Source organism: Rutidosis leptorrhynchoides, chromosome 5, assembly GCF_046630445.1.
Source record: "Rutidosis leptorrhynchoides isolate AG116_Rl617_1_P2 chromosome 5, CSIRO_AGI_Rlap_v1, whole genome shotgun sequence".
NCBI lineage: Eukaryota > Viridiplantae > Streptophyta > Magnoliopsida > Asterales > Asteraceae > Rutidosis > Rutidosis leptorrhynchoides.
In genome coordinates this window covers 230,969,982-230,993,555 of record NC_092337.1, presented here as the reverse complement: position 1 = coordinate 230,993,555, position 23,574 = coordinate 230,969,982, and the positions used below count along the sequence as shown (strand labels likewise).

The 23,574-nt window shown below is 35.6% G+C and overlaps 2 protein-coding genes across 2 annotated transcripts; both read right to left on the bottom strand.

Annotated features, from left to right (window-relative positions):
- Nucleotides 1-19,815: 19,815 nt before the first annotated feature.
- LOC139849292 (uncharacterized) lies at nucleotides 19,816-20,672 on the bottom strand. The gene is made up of 2 exons (XM_071838949.1): nucleotides 20,462-20,672; nucleotides 19,816-20,159 (listed from the first exon to the last, which is right to left on the bottom strand). The coding sequence occupies exons 1-2, from the start codon at nucleotides 20,670-20,672 to the stop codon at nucleotides 19,816-19,818; spliced, it is 555 nt and encodes a 184-aa protein (XP_071695050.1).
- Nucleotides 20,673-20,776: 104 nt separating this feature from the next.
- LOC139849291 (uncharacterized) lies at nucleotides 20,777-21,520 on the bottom strand. The gene has a single exon (XM_071838948.1). The coding sequence runs from the start codon at nucleotides 21,518-21,520 to the stop codon at nucleotides 20,777-20,779; it is 744 nt and encodes a 247-aa protein (XP_071695049.1).
- Nucleotides 21,521-23,574: the final 2,054 nt, after the last annotated feature.

The window sequence follows — 23,574 nt, the reverse complement described above, 5'->3', positions numbered from 1 at the left end:
GTAATATTATTATTATTTATTAATAGAATTATTATTATTAAAATTAATTTTATATATAAAATAAAGGAAAAAGGGATCCAATTTCGTTACACATAACTATCAATCAGTAATATAATTTGTTTTATATATGCAAACTGGTACGAATTGTTTCCCACTAATCCCAATATCAAACAAATACAGATAAAAGGCGATGTTATTTTTCTTCTGACAGAATATTTTCTGTCGAATAAATCCAACTACAAAACAAAGATTAAATCGAATATTATGGTCACATTAAACCCATTGGCACTTTATTAAACCCGAACTTCCATTCAGAAAGAAGCAAAAAAGAAAAATCAAATTAAAATTTAATTAGAAACCGTCGCTACATCTGTTTTCTTAACTTTTTGGCAAAACTTCAATTTTCAATGAAATTCCAAAATGTGAAAAGGCAGATAGGTTAGAAATTCGTCTTTTAAACTATCTGCAAGGTTACAAGGTTTAATTTATTTTATCGAGCCTCAATTTTTAATTCAAAGGTTTGGTTTCAAAAAGTCAACAATATTGTTCTTGAGGAAATTCGTATTTGATTTTATGTTCTTGGATAAATTGATGATCCATAGTGTTTACAGAAACAATTTTAAACTTATTTCATGTAGTAATGTTTGTCTAAAACTATCTTAATTTCAAAAACTAATTTAGAGTTCTTATAAAAATTTTTTTCGTACAGAATGTTATTAAACTCTGTTTAAATTCATTAAGGAATCGATTTTAATTACATACTAATTGTTGTTTGCTTCATAATATATACCAAAATTAAATAAATGAATCATTGTTAACTGAATGTAATCCCTGTCGAGTTTAAGTTGAGAGGATGAAGAAGAAATTGGAAACAGTTAAATATAGGGTATATATATATTTATTTCGGGGTACAAATCAGATAAGCAGCAATGGTTCGATGGTCAGGATTGTTTACGGGGTAGCGAGTGGTCACGGGTTTGAGTCCCGTCTGAGGCATTTTGTTTTTTAGAAAAGCTTTGAGGTAGTTTCTTTTTCTTTTAAAAATCATTGTTATTATTGTTATTATTATTATGTTATTAATATTACTAATTATTAATATTATTATTGTTATTGTTATTATTATTATAGTTAGCATTATTATTATTAGTATTATCAATATTAATAACATTAAGATTTTATTGAAAATAAAAGTTAAGGATATTATTAAGATTATATGTATGAATTAATCATGTAACAATTTTTATATAAATACTCATAAATAACAAGTTAGATATTTTCAAAATAATACTAATCTGAGATAAATATAACTATATATATTAATTGTTTTGAATATATACACAAATTATACATAAATATAGTGATATAATATATAAATTTGTTCAACTATGATTGTATGTTTAATAAATATACAAATGATATAGGTTCGTGAATCCGAGGCCAACCCGGCATGTTTCAATGTCGTCATATGTATTTTTACTACAAAATACAGTATCGTGAGTTTCATTTGCTCCTTTTTTAAATGCTTTTGCAATATATATTTTTGGAACTGAGAATACATGAGTTATTTTATAAATGATTGACGAAATAGACACAAGTAATTGAAACTACATTCTATGGTTGGATTATCGAAATAGAATATGCCAATTTTTAGCTTGGTAGCCTAAGAATTAGGGAAATGGCCCCTAATTGACGCGAATCCTAAAGATAGATCTATGGACCTTGACACGTCTCATTTGGGTTACGAATGCTTTAGTACTTCGATTATCATGTCCGATGAGAGTCCCGAAATGATGGAGATATTCTATATGCATTCTGTTAGTTCGGTTATCAAGCGTTCACCATATGAATGATTTTTATCTCTATGCAGTTTTCAAAATGCCTGATATGAGATGTATATTTATGAAAAATGAAAATGAAAATCTTGTGGTCTATTAAAATGATTGAAATGATTGATTACGATAAACTAATGAACTCACCAACCTTTTGGTTGACATTTGAAAGCATGTTTATTCTCAGGTTTGAAAGAAATCTTTCGCTCTGCATTTGCTCATTATAGAGATATTACTTGGAGTCATTCATGGCATATTTCAAAAGACGTTGCATTCGAGTCGTTGAGTTCATCAAGAATATTATTAAGTCATTTATAGTTGGATATATTATGAAATGGTATGCATGCTGTCAACTTTCGATGTGTTGAAAGTTTGTCTTTTAAAAATGAATGCAATGTTTATAAAATGTATCATATAGAGATCAAGTACCTCGCGATGTAACCAAATGTAATGTATTCGTCCAGATGGATTAGGACGGGACCTTTCAGTTGGTATCAGAGAGGTGGTCTTAACGAACCAGGTCTTGCATTAGTGTATCTAACTGATAGTTGTTAAGATGCAATAGTGAGTCTGGACTTCGACCGTGTCTGCTTGTCAAAAGTTTTGCTTATCATTTAGTGTCAAAAATTATTTGCTTATCATCCTTAAGGTCTAGACACGTCTTACTGCCTCTATTGCATAGACAGTGTATAGATAAATTCATATCTTAGCGTATCTGTTATTGTTACCTTTGCCTGACAGCTTCTGTAGATTCCTCCGTAACTTATGGGATTTTAATATTATATATGCATATGTAAATTATGTATTGCAGGGTACTAATCTACATCCTATAATCTATTTCTTATCGAAAATTCTTCATCTGATCGTACAAGATGAATCCCTCAACCAGTTCGATTCCTCAGATTCCAATAGCCATTCCGATAGTTATTCCGACAGCTATTCCGACATAGATGTTCACCTAAGCTTCGGAAATAGCGTCACCGGAATGAATCAACCAATCAGCCATCATCAATTCTGGATGAATTGGGGCTGAGTTCGTAGTCGACTTAACCAATGGAGACGATAAGAAGGCGATCCTTTCCACCCACCAACCTGCACTCTTGGTAAAGAACCTGAAGCACTTACCGGCGAACTTATTCGAAACACCATTCTCATATTCATTTCCAGAGTATCTCACCACGATTATATTCTATCTAAAATTCTAAATCTTATTCATCCACTCGTCCGAATCGACAGTCATTCCGGTGTAATAGAAGAAGTCAACGAGCTTCGCGCTCGGGTAGTGACTTTGGAGAATATGGTGCAAAGATTACAAGCACCAGCGGTAACACTGGCAGCAACAATACCACCATCGACAACACCAGCAGCATAACCAGTACCACCATCCACAACATCCACATCCCATGATTCAACATCGCAATCTATACCTCGAGCATAAACTTCGTTCTACATCTTGTTCTACATTGGTTATCTTTATTCTTCATGATGATTATGTAATCTCTAATGTTTTAGAGATTATGTATTCTAGATCTAACGGTAAATCATATGAGTTTAATACTATATTTATTCATTAAATCCATGATTATATCTGAAGAAAATATATATGTATATATGTTTTCATTAAGATTGTAATTAAAAATTCTTTTGTACAAACTGTTAATGGTGAAAATATTTTAACGGGTAGGTAATACCCGAGAAATATTTAGATTTCACATTAATAAGTTACGCTGTACATTCTTCGAAACTGATTCAACAGTCATTTACTATCCTATTTACATCCACCGATATACGTATCCGTTCACCACAGAATAACCATTTTCATTCAATTTCATATTTAGGTTTTGACTTATCAGAATCCAACAAGTGGCATAATGAAGAAAACATTGGACAAAATAAAATCTGTTAGAAACAAACAAATTAACTATGAGAAAAATTTTATTAAGAATCCACGCTAACTGTTCCTAGCTAATTGATTACATTTTATTTATCGCAATTTATTTATCGCAATTTATATTCTCACAAATTTATTTATCGTCATTTAATTTCTGTTATTTATTTTTACGCACTTTAAATATCGAGACACGTATACAAGGTTTTGACGTATCATATCGACGCATCTATATATATTATTTAGAATAACCATAGACACTCTATATGCGGTAATGATCGAGTTAGCTATACAGAGTTGAGGTTGATTCTAAAATAATATATATACTTTGAGTTGTGATAGAGTCTGAGACATGTATACAATGAGTCACAATACGTATTAATTAATTCGAATATTATATATTAAACTATATATGAATTATTGAATTGCTAACTGTGGACTATTAACTATGGACTACCAACATTGGACAATTAAAATGAATTAAAATATTGATTATAACATATGAAACTAAACAATTCTTTAAGTTTGCCACTTGATTTCATCTTAAACCTCATTTGTATCTTGACGATTACAATCTGCGTACAAACCTTTCATGATTCTTGAAAACACCTCACTTTAGAGGATGAACCAACTTCATCTCATCTACGGGAGGAAAGATTTATGCATATAGTTGTACACCTGAAAACTCTCGGAACCTGAGTAAACGTTTAACACGAATTTATGATCCTTTGGCATTGTTATTACCGTAAATAACATTGCAATTCTTTTCCAAATTAGCCAATTTTGTCACAGCTCCAACAAATCAACTTCGATTATTCATTTCGGATTAACCTTATTATAACCTTGATATATACGATACTCTTCATCATCGTTACCGGAGAACCGTTTATCTTCCACCACATTAGTGGTAAATTTACCAGCAACTTCATTACTCATTGGCTTAAGTCTCTCCGAGAAACCATTATACGTGATCATTAAAGCCCTATCATATACTCATCCGCACCTTGTAATGAGAATTTTCATACCATTACTGAGAATTAGCAATCAGCATTTTGAATCTCGCAGTGTTGCTACATCAACAGTTATATGTATACATATAACAATTATCTCCAAGAATTACGATCTTCAATTCTGAAATTTTGAAAAGCACCCAGCCTACGAATCAATATATTGAACTTTGAAAAAGCTGAATGAAGCAGCAGAAACTGTAGGCAACCGTAAACGACCTTAATCGTCAGAAGTGTAATGATAAAGAATAGTATGTTGGAAAAGCTCAGAAAAGTTGGAACTGGAAAACAGATTGAGCTAACCACGAAGGAGACCAAGGACAAATACAAGGACCATACCCTATATTCAAAGAATCCAGGTAATTCTGGATCCGTTGAAATCTTTAGAGAATATCTTGCTCCGAAGTCATGTTAACATCTTGCGGAAAATTTTTCTTCATCAACCTTCGAACTTGGAAATTCCAAAATATCATCATAAATATCTTCGATATTTCTGAGGATATTTTCATAAATATTCTCGTCCGAAATTATATACCTCTTCATGCTTCTTGTGTTTCATTATATTGGAAACTTCTGTAAAATTTAAGTTTAATTTAAGAATGAATTCTGGAGAAATGTAAAGAAATTGATGCATGAATTAGTATAATATAATGACACTTGATCAACGTGATTATATTACAGTAAGTCATGCTGAGTTTCTAATGGAACGTGATGATTCACAGACCATACCCCCATCATGTGCCATGTTACATAACTCTTTCATTCTATTTAATCTCTAAACATATCAAGAACATATTTTCTTGATAGTTCTATCTTTCCCGGATATTCTGGTAATTTGATAAAACAATTCGTGCTATTACTATTCCTTTCTACTTAATATATTATAAACATTCAAAACTTCATACCTACGAATTCTGGACCATTACTTGCGAAAAGAAACAAAAGCATGAAGCTCCGAAATAGAGAGGGGGTATAAATCGCAGCAAATAAGAGAGAGCATTAACCGTGAATGACAATGCTTAAAGAAGATGGAAGCAGGGATTCCGAAATATAAGGGAGAATATAAAGCCCGATAACAACACATAAATTACAAACCGTGGATATCAATGTTTATCGCAACATAAAGACACGGGAGAATTAAAAATATTATAACCCCAAGGGCGAAGTAGAAGTAAACAGATTCCTCTGGTGGAAGTTGGAAAAGGAGAATGATTGTTGCGATAGTCAGGATAAGGACAAGGATCAGAACTGGATTAAGCATTTTCATAATTTTTTTTTTGAATTTGGGAATTGAGTATAGAAGTGGTGAAAACTAATGGAACGGAAAGGGTAAATTTATAATGGAAATATTAGACGTAGTAATCAGGACAGATCATCGCATTTAATTAAAGAGATCCTAATTTCTTTAATCACCGAAGAATCAAATCTTAATCAGATCTCGAAGATTTTCTGAAAATCCCTTAAATTCAGGAATTCAACCATGACTAGTGAAAAGTTATGATGAAACTTGTCTATCTCAATTCACTATTTAGTGATAGCTTCATTCGTACGCTTAGAGTGATTAAATCGTTTTATCTATATTATTCAATAGTGATAAAAATCTATTTAACAACTCAGATTCGTCATGAAAACATTTTTATTGTTAGCCATGACCACCTCAATTAAATTTCAGGACGAAATTTCTTTAACGGGTAGGTACTGTGACGACCCAAAAATTTCTGACCAAATTTAAACTTGATCTTTATATGATTTCGACACGATAAGCAAGGTCTGTAATGTTGAATCTCGAAAGTTTTGAAACTATATTTATGTAAATAATTACCCTTTGACTATGCTCGATGATTCAAGAATAATTGTGTATAACCAATATGTAAATATATATATAAAAATATAAATATAAGTATATATATATATAATATTTTGAGTTAATAAAATACCTATAGTCAATTAGAAGTAAAAATGTAAGATAATAAATAGAATAATTAAGTTGCTATTAAAAATAATATATAATATATATATATATATATATATATATATATATATATATATATATATATATATATATATATATATATATATATATATATATGATATTATTATCTATATATATAGGATTGCTATTAATAATTATTATTATTGTAATTCAATAAATATTATCAGGGAAAATATGACATAATTATTAAATATTATATAATTAATAAATTGTAATAATAATATATTAAAATATAAATTTCAAGTTTAATTATAGTTATTATTATTATATTATTATTACATTTATTATTATTATTAATATTAATATTAGTATTATTAATATTATTAAAATTATAGTACATTTTACTTATTATCATTGTTGTTAATATTAATTGTTATTACTACTACTTAATAGCATCAAAATTATTACTAGTATTATATTATTAGTAATATTTGTATTAGTACTATTAATATGTATATATATGAAATTTGATACTTTTAAATTGTATTTGTTATCATTATTAATATTATGAATATCATTATTGTTATTATTATTTATCTCTAATATAATTAGTAATTTTATTTTATTATTAGTATTATTATTATTACAAAAGTTAATAAATTTTTTATAATTATTGATATAAAACAACTTATTTTTATTTATAGTATTATTATTATGTTATTATTATTAATAATATTTGTAACGACCCTGGATTTTCTGACTTATATTATTAATATTTATTATTAATACTTGCGTTGTACTAAATGTATTCTTATACATTTTACTTGTTACCGTATTTGACTTTCCATGTCTCGACTCGTCTTTTCGACACGTGCTTTTCTTGAATAATATTTCAAATATTATTTACATTCATAATTAATTATTATTAATTATTTCTAATTAACTAATGTAAGTAGTTAATTACTTGGGCTTGTTACTAAGTTGTTGCATACTTATACATGGGCTTTTGTTATTGGACTTGGACTATCAAAGCCCACCCTACATTTCTTAATGGACTAATTATGAGCCCTTCATTATGCTAGTGATACATTAAGCTTAAACAAGATTAATTAAGTTAAGTGTGGAGACAAAAATGTTTCAAGCATGCATGCACCTCTTTCCCATGCATTTAACCTTATACTCTTCCTAGCATACAACACTCTCCCACACTTGAAAAATGAAACTTGACCTTCCCCTTTGAGAGCTCTAAACAGTCGGCTTTTGTTGGTGGGGTGGGAGTTCAAATTATTTTTTTTGTTACTTATATGCTAGTTTACACTTCATTTTACACATACTTACTTACACCAATTCTTTTCTCTCAACTTTTCTCTCTAATTTGTAAGTAACAACTTTATTTTTCTTTCTTCTTTTTCCTTTAAAAATCACCAAGTATCATCATCAATTTGCTTGTTTGTTGTTGTTAAAGATCAAACTTTCTAGTTTGTATCTTCATGAATCTTGTTTCTTCCATCCTTTGTTTAATGAGGAACCAAGAACAAGGATCTAAGCTTGTTAGCTTATGGTTCTACATTTGAAAGGTTATCAAGATCTAAAGTTCATGAGCTTTAATATCTTACTTGTGTTCATGTTTTGGAAACTTAAGGTTTACTTTCTTAAGATCCAAGCTTTGACTTGAATCTTCTTAAGTATGAAACAAACATGAACTTATTACTTGTAACTTTAGTTTAGTTCTTCATTTTATTTATTTATTTTCGTGATTTATATATATTGGTCAAGTATTACTAGTTAAACTTGATCTCATTTTTCTTAAAACTAAAGTTTAAACTTTGTAAGTTCAAGAACATGGAAGTTTAAATTTCTAGTTATAACTTCATACACTTATATTGGTTCTAAGTTTCTATAGCTTATGGTCTTCCAATTTTGTCTAAAACAAAAGCTTATAAGCTTATATACATTTTACAAGATAAAGATCTAAGTTTCATAACTTATGGTTTTATTAAAGTAAAGATCCAAGTTCCATAACTTAGGGTTTAACTTAAGAACACTAGATCTAGACTTTTTAGTCTAGGATCTTCAAGATCTAACTAAGATCTAAGTTCTACAACTTAAGATCTTGTTTATTTAGTTTACATTCAAGAACTATTAGAACTCATGTATGTGTCAGATCTAAGATCTTGATGTAACTTTAGTTCATCAAACTTCTTACAACCCTTAAATGAGTTGTGCTATTTATCTTAGACATACACTAGTGTCATGATGGTCAAAACTTGGTTAAGGTGATGCAAACACATCAATGAGTTGTACACTTGAAGCTACAAGCATCAAGGATGAGAACCGTGATGAACATCAAGCACCAAGAACCCACCGAGGCACTTTGTTTACTGTTTTTGAGGTCTGATCAGTCACTTGGGCTACCGGAAAAGTGGAATTCCAGATTTTTCGGTTCGAGTATATGACTTTTCTTTTAGGACTCGTCTTAATCCGATTTACGGTTTAGGATTTATAGCCTTCCGAAAGTCACTACACCTTTGTAACGTTGTGCTGAAAAATTATGACCTACTCGCACTTAAACCATTGACACGGTCAAATGAAGATGAGTTTGGTTCTGAAAATTGGTCAGTGGTTGGAGGACTCACATACAGAGCCATAGCCACTGACTACACATCTTGTTGATTTGTATAGAGGTCGTAGCAGCTGAACGAATTCAGCCTTTGTTTCAATCTCTATTCTTGATTGAAAACTTACTTTACTTTTTACTTATGTTGTTGATGATGATGATACTTAAGACCAAATTTACATACTTTTAAACCTTTGGGAATGATTTACTGACTTAGTAACTTTTGACTTAGGTTGAGGACCTTTTGGACCAACTACTTGCTTACTTATCTCGTACCGACTTTACTACTTTTCACTGTGAGTTATAGCATCCCTTTTTACTTTAACTATTTTGGGACTGAGAATACATGCGCGTTTTATGTTTTAAATACTAGGCACGAGTACTTAAACTTTATATATGTGTGGGTTATACAACGGCATAAACTTTCCCCTTAGCTCGGTCACGTTTAGTCATTGGTCTTTGAAACGGTGAACGCGAATCTTAGATATGGATCCATAGGGTTTGACATCCCCACTCGGGCTAGTAGCGCTAGCATTTAACGGGTGTTTAATACTTCATAAACTTACGCACTCGCAAGTATACTTTTAGGGGGTGATATTACGTTAAGTTAGTTACCAAGTGCCCACGGTTGAACATATACTTTTCATACTGTTTTAAAATACTGAAATCTCGTAGCCTACCTTACATTACTATTATACTTAAACTATAGCTCACCAACATTCGTGTTGACGTTTTTAAGCTTGTTTTCTCAGGTGCTTAGAGGTTTGATGCTTCCGTTTTTTTTTTATAGTTGTTTTGTTGTGTAGACTCCCGCTGCCTTTGTTAGAGATGTATCTGCATGAAACGTTTACCTTGCTTTCACAAATTATGTTACTTTTAAAACAATGAATTTGTAATGACCATTGGGTCTTGTACTTATGTTAATTGCTTCTATTCGTAGAAGCCTATTTTTGTTTGTAAAACTTATGACATTGGTTATGACGTCACCCTTTCTTATGAATGCAAACTTATTTTAAAACAGCATATAGTGTTTGACCTTGTAATGATCCTATTGTTGATGATCCGTACACGTTAATATGTACGGGGCGTCACATTTGGTATCAGAGCATTGGTTGTAGGGAATTAGGTTACATTCGTGCGTAAGGCTTCCCGTTACGCACCGTCTACTTCTGGTGATGGACCGTCTGTTGTAATGATCCCGATACCTTGTAATGATCCTGTTGTAATGATCCTATTGTTGATGATCCTTACCCTGCCAATCCATTCGTGCGTAAGGCTTCCCGTTACGCACCGTCTACTTCTGGTGCTGGACCGTCTGCACCACCAGCTCCACCAGCATCGTCTGCACCACCAGCTCCACCAGCATCATCTGCACCACCAGCTCCACCTGTACCATTTGCACCGCCTGCCCCACCAGCATCCCCCGTCGTCGAGGAAATGACGAGGGAAGTGCATATCCTCTGTGCTCGGGTAACTGAGCTCGAGGACCAGGTGTCCCACATGATGGACATCCTTTACCCACCATCACCATAGGGCTATTGTATTAGATTCCATTTTGTAATCCCGTTTGTAGTTTCATGTTTTACTCATGTATTGTACGAACCGTATGCGGATGTATGTCACTTTCTTATTTAATGAATGGAACTTAGTGTTGTTTAATTTCTGTACAATGTTCTATTTACGTTACTATATGATGATTTTGTGGTATCTGTACCTAGTTGCATTACTTAATTAGCATGTGTTGTGTTGATTCCATGTTGGTTACCATATACCGTATTATTATTTGAATGCTGGATTTTGACTTAAGTCGAAATTTCTTTTTTGAAGATCAATGGCAAACGGAAGATCAACGCCCACAACAGCACAGATTGAGGAGATGATAACTGAACGAGTAGCCGCAGCAATTGCGAATGCCAACCCCCAAGCTCCACCTGTTAACCAGAACAATCATAACGGGTGCACCTATAAGGAATTTCAAAGCTGCAAGCCCCACAATTTCAGTGGTACTGACGGGCCAGTTGGACTGACTAGGTGGTTTGAGAAATTGGAAGCTGTGTTCCGTGTAAGCAACTGCTCAGAAATGAACAAGACTAAATATGCCTCCTGTACACTGTCAGACGGTGCTTTAACCTGGTGGAACACGCTTGCTCAGGCTAAGGGTATTGACGAGGCTTATGCTACACTGTGGGAGGAATTTAAGGGGGCTATGATCGAGGAGTACTGCCCCAGAACAGAGATTCAGAAAATGGAAGCTGAGTTTTGGGAGTAAAAGGTTGTGGGAACTGATCTCGATGGTTATAACTGAAGGTACCTGGAATTAGCTCTGATGTGCCCCACGATGGTTACCCCAGAATTTAAGCGAATGGAACGGTATTTGTGCGGATTTCCTATGTCCATCCAGGGAAATGTCACCTCTTCAAAACCAGCTGATGTCCCGGAAGCTATGCGCATGGCGCACACCCTGATGAACCAAATTACCAGCAAAGAACCAGAAAAGGGGAAATCCGAATCGGGAGCTAGTAATGAGAAACGTAAGTAGGACAGCAACAAGGGAAGGGTCTTTGATCAAAACCCAGCTAAGAGGCATAAAAGTTTCAAGGGAAACAACGACGGGAGGAACCCCAACCCGAACCCTAACTCGAACCCTAACTACAAGGGTAGTCTCCCGCAGTGCAAGAGATGCTACAAGCATCATACCGGGTACTCCAACGTGGTCTGTGAAAAGAGTAAAAGGACTGGGCATATTGGCAAAGACTGCAAGATCACCACCCCAACTGTGAAGACAAACCCTACTAGGCCAAGGAAATACTATAAGTGTGGACAACAGGGCCACTTCAGGAATGAATGTCCCAACAAGAGAAAGGATGGCGGGCCAGCGCGTGGAAGAGCTTTCAACGTAAACACAAGGGATGCCCGTGAGAACCCCGACTTGGTTACAGGTATATTCACTATCAAAAATCTATTAGCATCTGTCCTATTTGATACTGGTGCCGATAGGAGTTATGTATGTAGAGACTTTTGCTCTAAGATAGATTGGTCGTTAGTTCCTTTAAAGGAGAGTATGATTGTTGAGGTAGCCAACGGAAAACTTGAGAAAGTTGACCAAATTAGTCGAGGAGGTATTATCAACATAGCTGGTGTGGATTTCGAGATTGACTTGATACCCATCAAATTGGAAAGTTTTGACGTGATTGTCGGTATGGACTGGTTGACCAAGGTAAGGGCCGAAATTATCCGTGGAGATAAAGCTATTCGTATACCACACGGAGATGGTGAGCCACTGATTATTTACGGAAAGAGATGTAACTCGAAGCTGAACCTAATTAGTTGCATGAAAGCACAAAAGATCATGAAGAAAGGATGTCTTGCTGTTTTAGTGCATGTGAAAACATTAGAAACCGAGGTGAAGAGCGTGGATGATGTACGAATTGTGAACGAATTTCCCGATGTCTTTCCGGAAGAATTGCATGGATTACCGCCATCGAGAGCAGTGGAGTTTCAGATCAATTTAGTACCAGGAGCTGCACCTGTAGATCGCGCACCTTATCGACTCGCACCTTCCGAAATGCAAGAGTTGCAGAGCCAACTACAAGAACTACTAGACCGTGGATTTATCCAACCAAGTTCTTCGCCTTGGGGCGCACCTGTTTTATTCGTGAAGAAGAAGGACGGATCTTTCCGCATGTGTATCAATTATCGTGAGCTGAACAAGTTGACGATCGAGAATCGGTATCCCCTTCCCCGAATTGACGATCTTTTCGATCAGCTGCAAGGATCAAGCGTTTAATCTAAGATCGATTTGTGATCCAGTTATCACCAGTTGAGGGTGAAGGAGAGTGATGTGATAAAACTGCGTTCAGAACCCGTTATGGTCATTATGAGTTTCTCGTGATGCCATTCGGTTTAACCAATGCACCTGCCGTATTTATGGATCTCATGAATCGTGTATGTTAGCCATACCTGGATAAGTTCGTTATCGTCTTCATAGATGATATCTTCATCTACTCTAAAAGCGAAGAAGAACATGAGCAACATCTTCGACAAGTGCTTGAACTCTTAAGACAAGAGCAAATTTATGTCAAATTCTCCAAGTGCGAGTTTTGGTTGAAGGAAGTCCAATTTCTGGGCCATATTGTGAGCGATCAAGGTATCAAAGTTGATCCCACAAAGATTGAAGCTATCAGCAAGTGGGAAACCCCCACTACTCTGACTCATATCTGCCAATTTTTAGGTCTCGCCGGTTACTACCGAAGATTTATTGAATGTTTCTCTCTGATTGCGCGTCCTTTAACCGTGCTGACTCATAAAGGGAAAAAGTTCGTTTGAGAAACCGAACAAGAATCAGCATTTCGAACCTTGAAGTAGAAGTTAACCACCGCACCTATCTTATCACTTCCTGAAGGCAGTGATGATTTCGTCGTATATTGTGATGCCTCGAAAAATGGTTTTGGTTGCGTATTGATGCAAAGAACGAAGGTCATTGCTTATGCTTCTCGTCAACTGAAGATTCACGAGCGAAACTACACTACTCATGATCTCGAACTTGGAGCCGTTGTTTTTGCGCTCAAATTGTGGAGACACTATCTTTATGGAACTAAAAGTACTATCTTCACCGACCACAAAAGCCTCCAACACATATTCGATTAGAAACAACTGAACATGAGACAGCGACGATGGATCGAGACGCTAAACGACTATGATTGTGAACTTCGTTACCATCTTGATAAGGCAAATGTTGTAGCCAATGCTTTAATTCGAAAGGAGAGGATGACACCTCTTCGTGTTCGGGACCTGAACATCACCATTCATTCGAATCTCAATAGTCAAATCCGAGTAGCCTAAGATGAGGCTCTCAAAGAGGAGAATATTTCTCATGAGCACTTGAACATTCTCATCTCTCGATTCGAGGTTAAGGAGACTGGACTCCGATACTTCGCCGGAAGAATTTGGGTGCCTATTTATGGGGATTTGCGAAGCCTCGTTCTAGACGAAGCCCACAAGTCAAGATATTCGATTAATCCAGGAGCCGGTAAAATGTACCACAATCTCAAGGAACAGTATTGGTGGCCTAATCTTAAGAAGGATGTTGCAACTTATGTTGGGAAGTGTTTGACTTGCTCGAAGGTTAAGTCCGAACATCAGAGGCCCTCTGAGTTACTTCAGCAACCAGAAATCCCGCAATGGAAGTGAGAAAGGATAACGATGGACTTAATTACGAAACTACCAAAGACGGTGGGCGGATACGATACCATCTGGGTTATCGTTGACCGTCTTACCAAATCTACACACTTCTTAGCCATGAAGGAAACGGATACGATGGAAAGACTCGCTCAACTATACATAAAAGAAATTGTATCTCATCATGGTGTACCCTTATCTATTATTTCAGACCGAGATGCCCGTTTTGCTTCCAGATTTTGGCGTTCTTTGCAAGAAGCCTTGGGGACTCGTCTCGACATGAATACTGCGTATCACCCACAGACAGACGGACAAAGCGAACGCATGATTCAGACTTTGGAGGACATGTTGCGTGCTTGTGTCATTGATTTCGGAAAGGCTTGGGAAAGGCATTTGCCGCTAGCCGAATTCTCTTACAACAACTGTTATCATTCGAGTATTAATGTTGCACCTTTCGAAGTGTTGTATGGCCACAAATACCGTTTTCCTATTTGTTTGGCCGAAGTAGGCGAAAAGCAAATCACCGGACCCGAGCTAGTCCATGAAACAACCGAGAAGATTGTCCAAATTCAAGCGAGACTCAAGACGGCCCGTGATCGCCAAAAGAGTTATGCCGACCTTAAACGTAAAGACTTCAAATTCAACGTGGGTGACCATGTGATGTTGAAGGTCGCACCTTGGAAAGGTGTGATCCGTTTTGGAAAGCGTGGGAAGCTCAACCTGCGATACATTGGTCCTTTCGAAATCTTAGAGCTTGTTGGACCCGTTGCTTACCATTTGGATCTTCTGACTCAATTGAGCTCAGTTCATCCTACCTTCCACGTATCGAATTTGAAGAAATATCTTGCTGAACCAGAACTTGTCATACTACTGGAGGAACTTACGATTGATGACAAACTCCACTTCGTGGAAGAACCTGTCGAAATTATGGACCGTGAGGTCAAAAATTTGAAACACAACAAGATTTCGATCGTCCGAGTCCAATGAAATGTCAAACGAGGAGCCGAGTTTACCTGGGAATGAGAGGATCAAATGATGCAGAAGTATCCTCACCTTTTCCCAACTCCTCCAGCTACCCCAGCTTAAAATTTCGGGACGAAATTTTCTTTAACAGGTGGGTAATGAAACGACCCTGGATTTTCTGACTTATATTATTAATATTTATTATTAATACTTGCATTGTACTAAATGTATTCTTATACATTTTACTTGTTACCGTATTTGACTTTCCATGTCTTGACTCGTCTTTTAGACACGTGCTTTTCTTGAATAATATTTCAAATATTATTTACATTCATAATTAATTATTTCTAATTAACTAATATAAGTAAGTAGTTAATTACTTAGGCTTGTTACTAAGTTGTTGCATACTTATACATGGGCTTTTGTTATTGGACTTGGACTATCAAAGCCCACCCTACATTTCTTAATGGACTAATTGTGAGCCCATCATTATGATAGTGATACATTAAGCTTAAACAAGATTAATTAAGTTAAGTGTGGAGACAAAAATGTTTCAAGCATGCATGCACCTCTTTCCCATGCATTTAACCTTATACTCTTCCTAGCATACAACACTCTCCCACACTTGAAAAATGAAACTTGACCTTCCCCTTTAAGAGCTCTAAACCGTCGGCTTTTGTTGGTGGGGAGGGAGTTCAAATTTTCTTTTTGTTGTTACTTATATGCTAGTTTACACTTCATTTTACACATACTTACTTACACCACTTCTTTTCTCTCAACTTTTCTCTCTAAATTGTAAGTAACAACATTATTTTTCTTTCTTCTTTTTCCTTTAAAAATCACCAAGTATCATCATCAATTTGTTTGTTTATTGTTTGTTGTTGTTAAAGATCAAACTTTCTAGTTTGTATATTCATGAATCTTGTTTCTTCCATCCTTTGTTTGATGAGGAACTAAGAACAAGGATCTAAGCTTGTTAGCTTATGGTTCTACATTTGAAAAGTTATCAAGATCTAAAGTTCATAAAGGTGAACCTACGCTTGAGTGCATAAAAGGGGTTTAAGGACTAACAACATTCGAACCTCCGACGCTTAGTTGTGGATAACCCATATCGGTATCATTTTGATTCCGATAGGGTGACCGATTTGAAAGTCCACCAAAAACCTAGCATACGAGGTTGAGTGGCCCAAAGACATGAAGGTTTTATAGTTCGATACATACCTGAAAGTATTTATAGATCGTATGAAGCTTTGTTCGTACGATAGAGATTTGTATACTGTGGTTTACGTATGAGTAAATAAGTGAATGTGTCCATTAGGGTTTATGAGCTATGTATTTATAGGCTCACGAATTAGGGTTTCGGTAGAATCTCTTCCCTAATTAAATGTGATCTTGTCCCAACTAACTTTCGTTATTTAAGGAAAAGAATCCGAATTGATTATACCGTACATTCTTCTAGAATGTACCGGACCCTTATGCAAGTATACGAAACTCGCATCAGATGGTATAGGCGCATAGGGTGCGACTATACCTGTAACGTATGCCTTTTTGTGCGATTTAGTGCTTCGGATGCGCATCCGCACAACCCTGCGGATATGCGTATCATTAAGTCCCCCCAGTTCGATGTTATATACAATGAAATATAGTGTATGATGTCGAACTAGTAAGAAAAAATGTATACACAATGAACCTTAACAACACCCTTAAACCAGATTAGCGTTCTTAATAGTGCCAATATAAATCCTAGTTGGATTTCAAATGTAACCGGATAGCTTCTGAGGTTATTTAAATATATTTGCGTAACCAGATACTGTATTAGCATTAAATGCAATGTATGCGTGCAGTCACCAACATGTATTTTCGACTGCAATTCCTGCACCTAATGTGACAACTGTCACTGTTTACCAAAAAGATAATGATTGTAATTATGCAACTGCCTGTTGATGCTAACGTGCACCAGACCTCTTAACAAGGTAATTAACTTGAGATTGATACACGTGCACGGCTATCATTATACCTGCGTTGCCTTTTGACTCTCATATTTACTCTATAAATAGGCTTTTGGCTTTTTCACATCTCACAATCTTTTTCCTTTTCAAAACAATCTTCCCTATTCATCTTCTCTGCCAATACTCAAAAAAGGTATATCTCATACTCTTACGCTTTTTCATAATGTAACCCTAGTTATAAATTTTTCTCTAACTTGTGGTTTTCATTATTGTTGCTGCAGATGAAGTTGGAATCTTTCACGCCAAACCAGACCATTGATTCTGGTAACCAGTCATGTTCACCAGCTAACCGTTCAGATTCGCTACCATCATTGTACCATACTCCTGGTTCAAGAGGGTTAGGTAACCAAAAAAGGTTACCCGACAAAGGTATGAATTTCATTCGACGACCGTTCAGTTTACTTGTGATGTTATGATATTTATACACCATGTTTGTTGCTTTAGCAGGTCCAAGCAGTTCAGTCCATCCATCAAAGCGTGTATGCCACAACCCAGAAGATTTGTCTCTACTAATTCTGAATATTGATGAACTCCTGAAGGTTTCTCTACCAACATTTGCCCAACAGTTTTTTTTCTACAATCGTGTGCCCCCAGTCATTGATTCAGAAGCTTTCTTCACTTTCTCCTACCGAGGAACTGTATATGGACACACAATCAACATTGTTCAACTTTGCAAAAGATCTCAGCCGCTTGCAGCTTAAATCCAATGCGCTTGCACATCCACCCTAGCCGTCATCCACAGAGACTACTCTGCAACAGGAAAATGCCAAACTCACTGCTCAGCTTGGGGTTGCGGTAACTGCGCACAAGCAAGCTGAGGAGCGAATCAATGTGATGATGTTCAAGAGGAAACAGGAGGAAGATCAGCGTATGGCGGAAAAGGCATTCATGGAGTCTGAGATTGCGGCTCTTTCTGCAAAGCTTAAAGAGGCAGAAGGCCATGTTGTGTTTTTGAACGAGAGTTTTAGCGACTGGATTTCAGTGCAGGAGTCCTGGGGTGCCAAACACGGTGTTATAAAAGTAAAAAACAACATTCTCTGTCAGGGCATTCCGACAATTGTTCAACACGCTCTCGACTGCAAAGCGGTCGAGCAACGCTTTGGCGCAGCGATGCTCACTGCCCGCGCCTATGAGCGGACCCTGTTTTGGAATGTCATTTGCCGGGAGATGTGCGTACCTCCAGTGATTCCCCCCAACATTCCTGAGCTGCTTGTCGATAGAGCCAAAGAAAAATGTGATGAAGCTTGTTCCCAACTCCCACATATCTCAATCCCCCGTCTCGAAGTTCTTGTCAATGACCCCACCGTCTCCTCACAGGAAATAATTTTTGACAAACTTGACTGAGTTTGTTAAGCTACCATGGGTGGTTACGTTCAACCATCCATGGTGGCTTGTTTTTTGCCAGCGAGGCATGGGCCTTGCAGTCTCAGAGGTTTCGCATCCCTATAATATATTTTCTTTTTCTGTCTAAAGCGGAGTATGCGTCTGATCGCTGCGGGCGAGGATGGCATAATCTCCTTAGTATAGGGCAAACGTTCCTGCCAATTGCCACCCTTCTCTTTTTTATTAGCTTATAGCGTATATTGACATATATTAGGTTAAATTTTGGTATTTGTCCCGCTTTTATGCTAAGCGGGTGATTTTAATATTCTCCAATTGTAATATGTTATCTTTTGATTTTGACAACTTTTTTTTGGTTAAGGTGCATTTATTGTGTTATTACGAAATTACTATGGCGGTTACAATGATTTGTTACAATATTATGCATTCAATAACTCTTATGTAGAATAAATGCCATGACTTCATGACGGGAGCGACCCTTCAATCGTTTCATGATCTTTTTATTCTTGCGCCAACAACCCAATGTTGTACGCACAAGCAAGCAAACCAATGCTTATAATTTTATACTCAAGACTTTTATAAAATTTTTTATAATTATGTACGCGTATACAATCCAATGCAAATTACCCGTACTATAGACACGCCAATGTCTATACTCAAGAGTCTTCCGGCCACGCCAATGTCCGAGTTATTTAAAAAAGTAAACAAACTTGTATTTTATAGTCTAGGCTGTGCAAGTCTCCGTCTTGCGCGGTGTACAAGCGTTTAAAGCAAACCAATGTTTTACTACTATCACCATTAAAAATAGTATTAGTAACCAAACTAAACTATGCCACTTGAGACTCGGAGTGTGTCCCTGTGCAGCTTAAGGGCATGCAATCAACAAATGTAAAAAATACACAAGTTATTGGCTTAAATTAGATAATTCAATTTATTTCAAACATATCTTTTGACCAGCACTTAGCTGTCATGTTTACGATGGAAAATAAAAAATTCACATAATAAAAACTTTAAACAGTTATTTGGGGTGATCAGTCCCTCTGCAGTGTTTCATATGTAGCACCGTTTCAGTGTCTGCGCATGCCAAGTGAGCTTTATTGCCCTTCCATCCAAACTTGCTAGTCGATATGCCCCTGTATCACTTACGCCAATAACCTTGTAAGGTCCTTCCCATTTAGGTTCGAGCTTACCCAAATCCTCTGCTCTGCTTGCTTTATTTTTTCGCCACACCAGATCATCCAATTGGAAAGATAATGGTTGAACGCACTTATTATAGTAGCTTGCGATTCTTTGTTTGTTGATTGCTTCTTTTATGGCCGCCATTTCTCTGCGTTCTTCAACTAAGTTTAGATTTTCACGCAGTTCTTTGCTGTTGCTACTTTCATCAAAGGAAGCTATGTGCATGGTTGGCACATTTATTTCAGCGGGTATTACAGCCTCAGACCCGTACACCAAACTAAAGGGTGTTTCATTAGTTCTGCCCTTCGGAGTTGTGCGGTGCACCACAAAACATTAGGTAGTTCGTCTATCCAACCCCTTCGACACAATCCCAGCCTTGCTTTGATTCCTAAAATGATATCCCGATTCGTAACCTCACATTATCCATTTGCCCGAGGGTGTGCGACTGATGTAAATGTTTGTTTTATATTCAATTCTTGGCACTAGTCACTAAATGGACTTCCCTCAAATTGCGTACCATTGTCGCTTACTATTTCATTTGGTATCCCAAACCGACAGACGATGTTTTCCCACACAAAATTTCGAATTTGCTTGCCCGAAATTGTCTTTAGCGATTTGGCCTCTACCCATTTCGTGAAATAATCAATGGCCACTACCAGAAATTTTACACCCCTGGGCCTGCGGGGAATGGCCCCACTATGTCGATTGCCTATTTGCAGAACAGCCATGGCGACGCAACCAGTATCATAGGATGTCGCGGAGCCTTGCTTACCGGTGCATGAAGTTGACACGATTGACACTTGCGTATTACCTCTGCATCATCTCTGTATATTTACGGCCAGTAATATTCGAGCCGAATTATTTTGGACGTAACTATTTTGTGTCCGGAGTGCAAATCGCACATTCCCTCATGTACTTCACGTATAATTGACTCCGCTTGAGCTGGATTATGACACCGCAAATGAGGCCCCAGAAAAGACTTTCTGTATAGGACTCCCTTATCTAATAGATACATTGGTGCTTTCATCTTAATCTTTCTTGCTTCTCTTGAATCTATCGGCAACGTACCTTTGGTTAGAAATTCTATCATTGGTGTCATCCAACTTGGCTCTTTTTCTTCAACTGCAGCCGAAACACTGTCTTCCTCAATAAATTTAACTTTAACCTCCTCAACCCAAATTTCTTTCTTAAAATGACTGAATGTCAATGCGGCTAACTTACTTAGCGCATCCACCTTTTTATTCAGCGTCCTTGAAACCTGAGTTATCTGGAACAAATCGAAGTTGACTGCTAGTTCTTGCACAAGCTTTAAGTATTTTTTCATAGATTCATCGTGTGCTTCGAATATTCCGTTAAATTGGTTTGCAACCAACTGCGAATCAACATAGACCGAGAGTTCTTTAACCTCTAGATATTTTGCTACCCGCATCCTAGATAACAATGCTTCATATTCAGCTTCATTATTTGTGACAGGGAAGCTGAATCGCAGTACGAAGGTATACTCTTCCCCTTCTGGACTTTTTAGAACTATTCCTGCCCCTGCGCCTTCTGGACCACAAGCCCCATCTATGTGCATTTCCCACAGCTGTTCGGGCGGAGGTGGTATTTATTTTGATTCATGCGAGACTTCGATATCTCTGGCTGTTTCTGCCAGATAATATGCTAGGACTTGTCCTTTTACCGCACTTCGTGGTGAGAAGCTTATTTCGTGCTCTCCTAACTCAATATCCCATTTGGCCATGCGACCAGAATTTTCTAGTTTATATAGCACTTGCTTAACATGTATCAGCTGTAGTGACCCGAACTTTTCCATGTTTATATATATTAAATGAAATTGTTATTTACATGATTAAGTGTTTCCAACATGTTAAGCAATCAAACTTGTTAAGCCTTGATTAATTTAAATAGGTTTCATATAGACAATTGACCACCCAAGTTGACCGGTGATTCACGAACGTTAAAACTTGTAAAAACTATATGATGACATATACATGATTATATATATAGTTAACATGATATTATGATAAGTAAGTATCTTATTAGGTATTTTAACAAGGAGTTATATACATAAAAATGAGACTATTGAATTTAAGAAACTCGAAAACGATATATATAACGATTATCGTTATATCAACGTCTTACTAATTACATATGAATCATATTAAGATATTGATACACTTGGTTAATTATGTTAAATGATAAGTAAATATATCATAAAGTGTATTAACAATGAACTACATATGTAAGAATAAGACTACTAACTTAATGATTTCGAAACGAGACATATATGTAACGATTATCGTTGTAACGACATTTAACTGTATATATATCATCCTATGATATATTATATATCATAATATCATGATAATGTAACAATTTAATATCTCTTTAGATATAATAAACATTGGGTTAAGAACATTTAACATGATCGTTAACTTAAATGTTTCAAATCAACATTTACATGTAACGACTAACGATGACTTAACGACTCAGTTAAAATGTATATACATGTAGTATTTTATTATGTATTCATACACTTTTGAAAGACTTCAAGACACTTATCAAAATACCTCTACTTAACAAAAATGCTTACAATTACATCCTCGTTCAGTTTCATCAACAATTCTACTCGTATGCACCCGTATTCGTACTCGTACAATACACAGCTTTTAGATGTATGTACTATTGGTATATACACTACAATGATCAGCTCTTATCAGCCCATGTGAGTCACCTAACACATGTGGGAACCATCATTTGGAAACTAGCATGAAATATCTCATAAAATTACAAAAATATGAGTAATCATTCATGACTTATTTACATGAAAACAAAATTACACATCCTTTATATCTAATCCATATACCATTGACCAAAAACACCTACAAACACTTTAATTGTTCAATTTTCTTCATATAAGTGATCTCTCTCAAGTTCTATCTTCAAGTTCTAAGTGTTCTTCATAAATTCTATAAGTTCTAGTTTCATAAAATCAAGAATACTTCCAAGTTTGCTAGCTTACTTCCAATCTTGTAAAGTGATCATCCAACTTCAAGAAATCTTTCTTATTTACAGTAAGATATCTTTCTAATACAAGGTAATACTCATATTAAAACTTTGATTCCATTTCTATAACTATAACAATCTTATTTCGAGTGGAAATCTTACTTGAACTTGTTTTCGTGTCATGATTCTGCTTCAAGAACTTTCAAGGCCTCCAAGGATCCTTTGAAGCTAGATCCATTTGTCTCTTTTCCAGTAGGTTTATCCACAAAACTAGAGCTAATAATGATGTTCATAACATCATTCGTTTCATACATATAAAGCTATCTTATTCGAAGGTTTAAACTTGAAATCACTAGAACATAGTTTAGTTAATTCTAAACTTGTTCGCAAACAAAAGTTAATCCTTCCAACTTGACTTTTAAAATCAACTAAACACATGTTATACATCTATATGATATGCTAACTTAATGATTTAAAACCGAAAAATACGAAAAACACCGTAAAATCGGACATACGCCGTCGTAGTAACACCGCGGGCTGTTTTAGGTTTGATAATTAAAAACTATGGTAAACTTTGATTTAAAAGTTGTTCTTCTGGGAAAATGATTTTTTTATGAACATGAA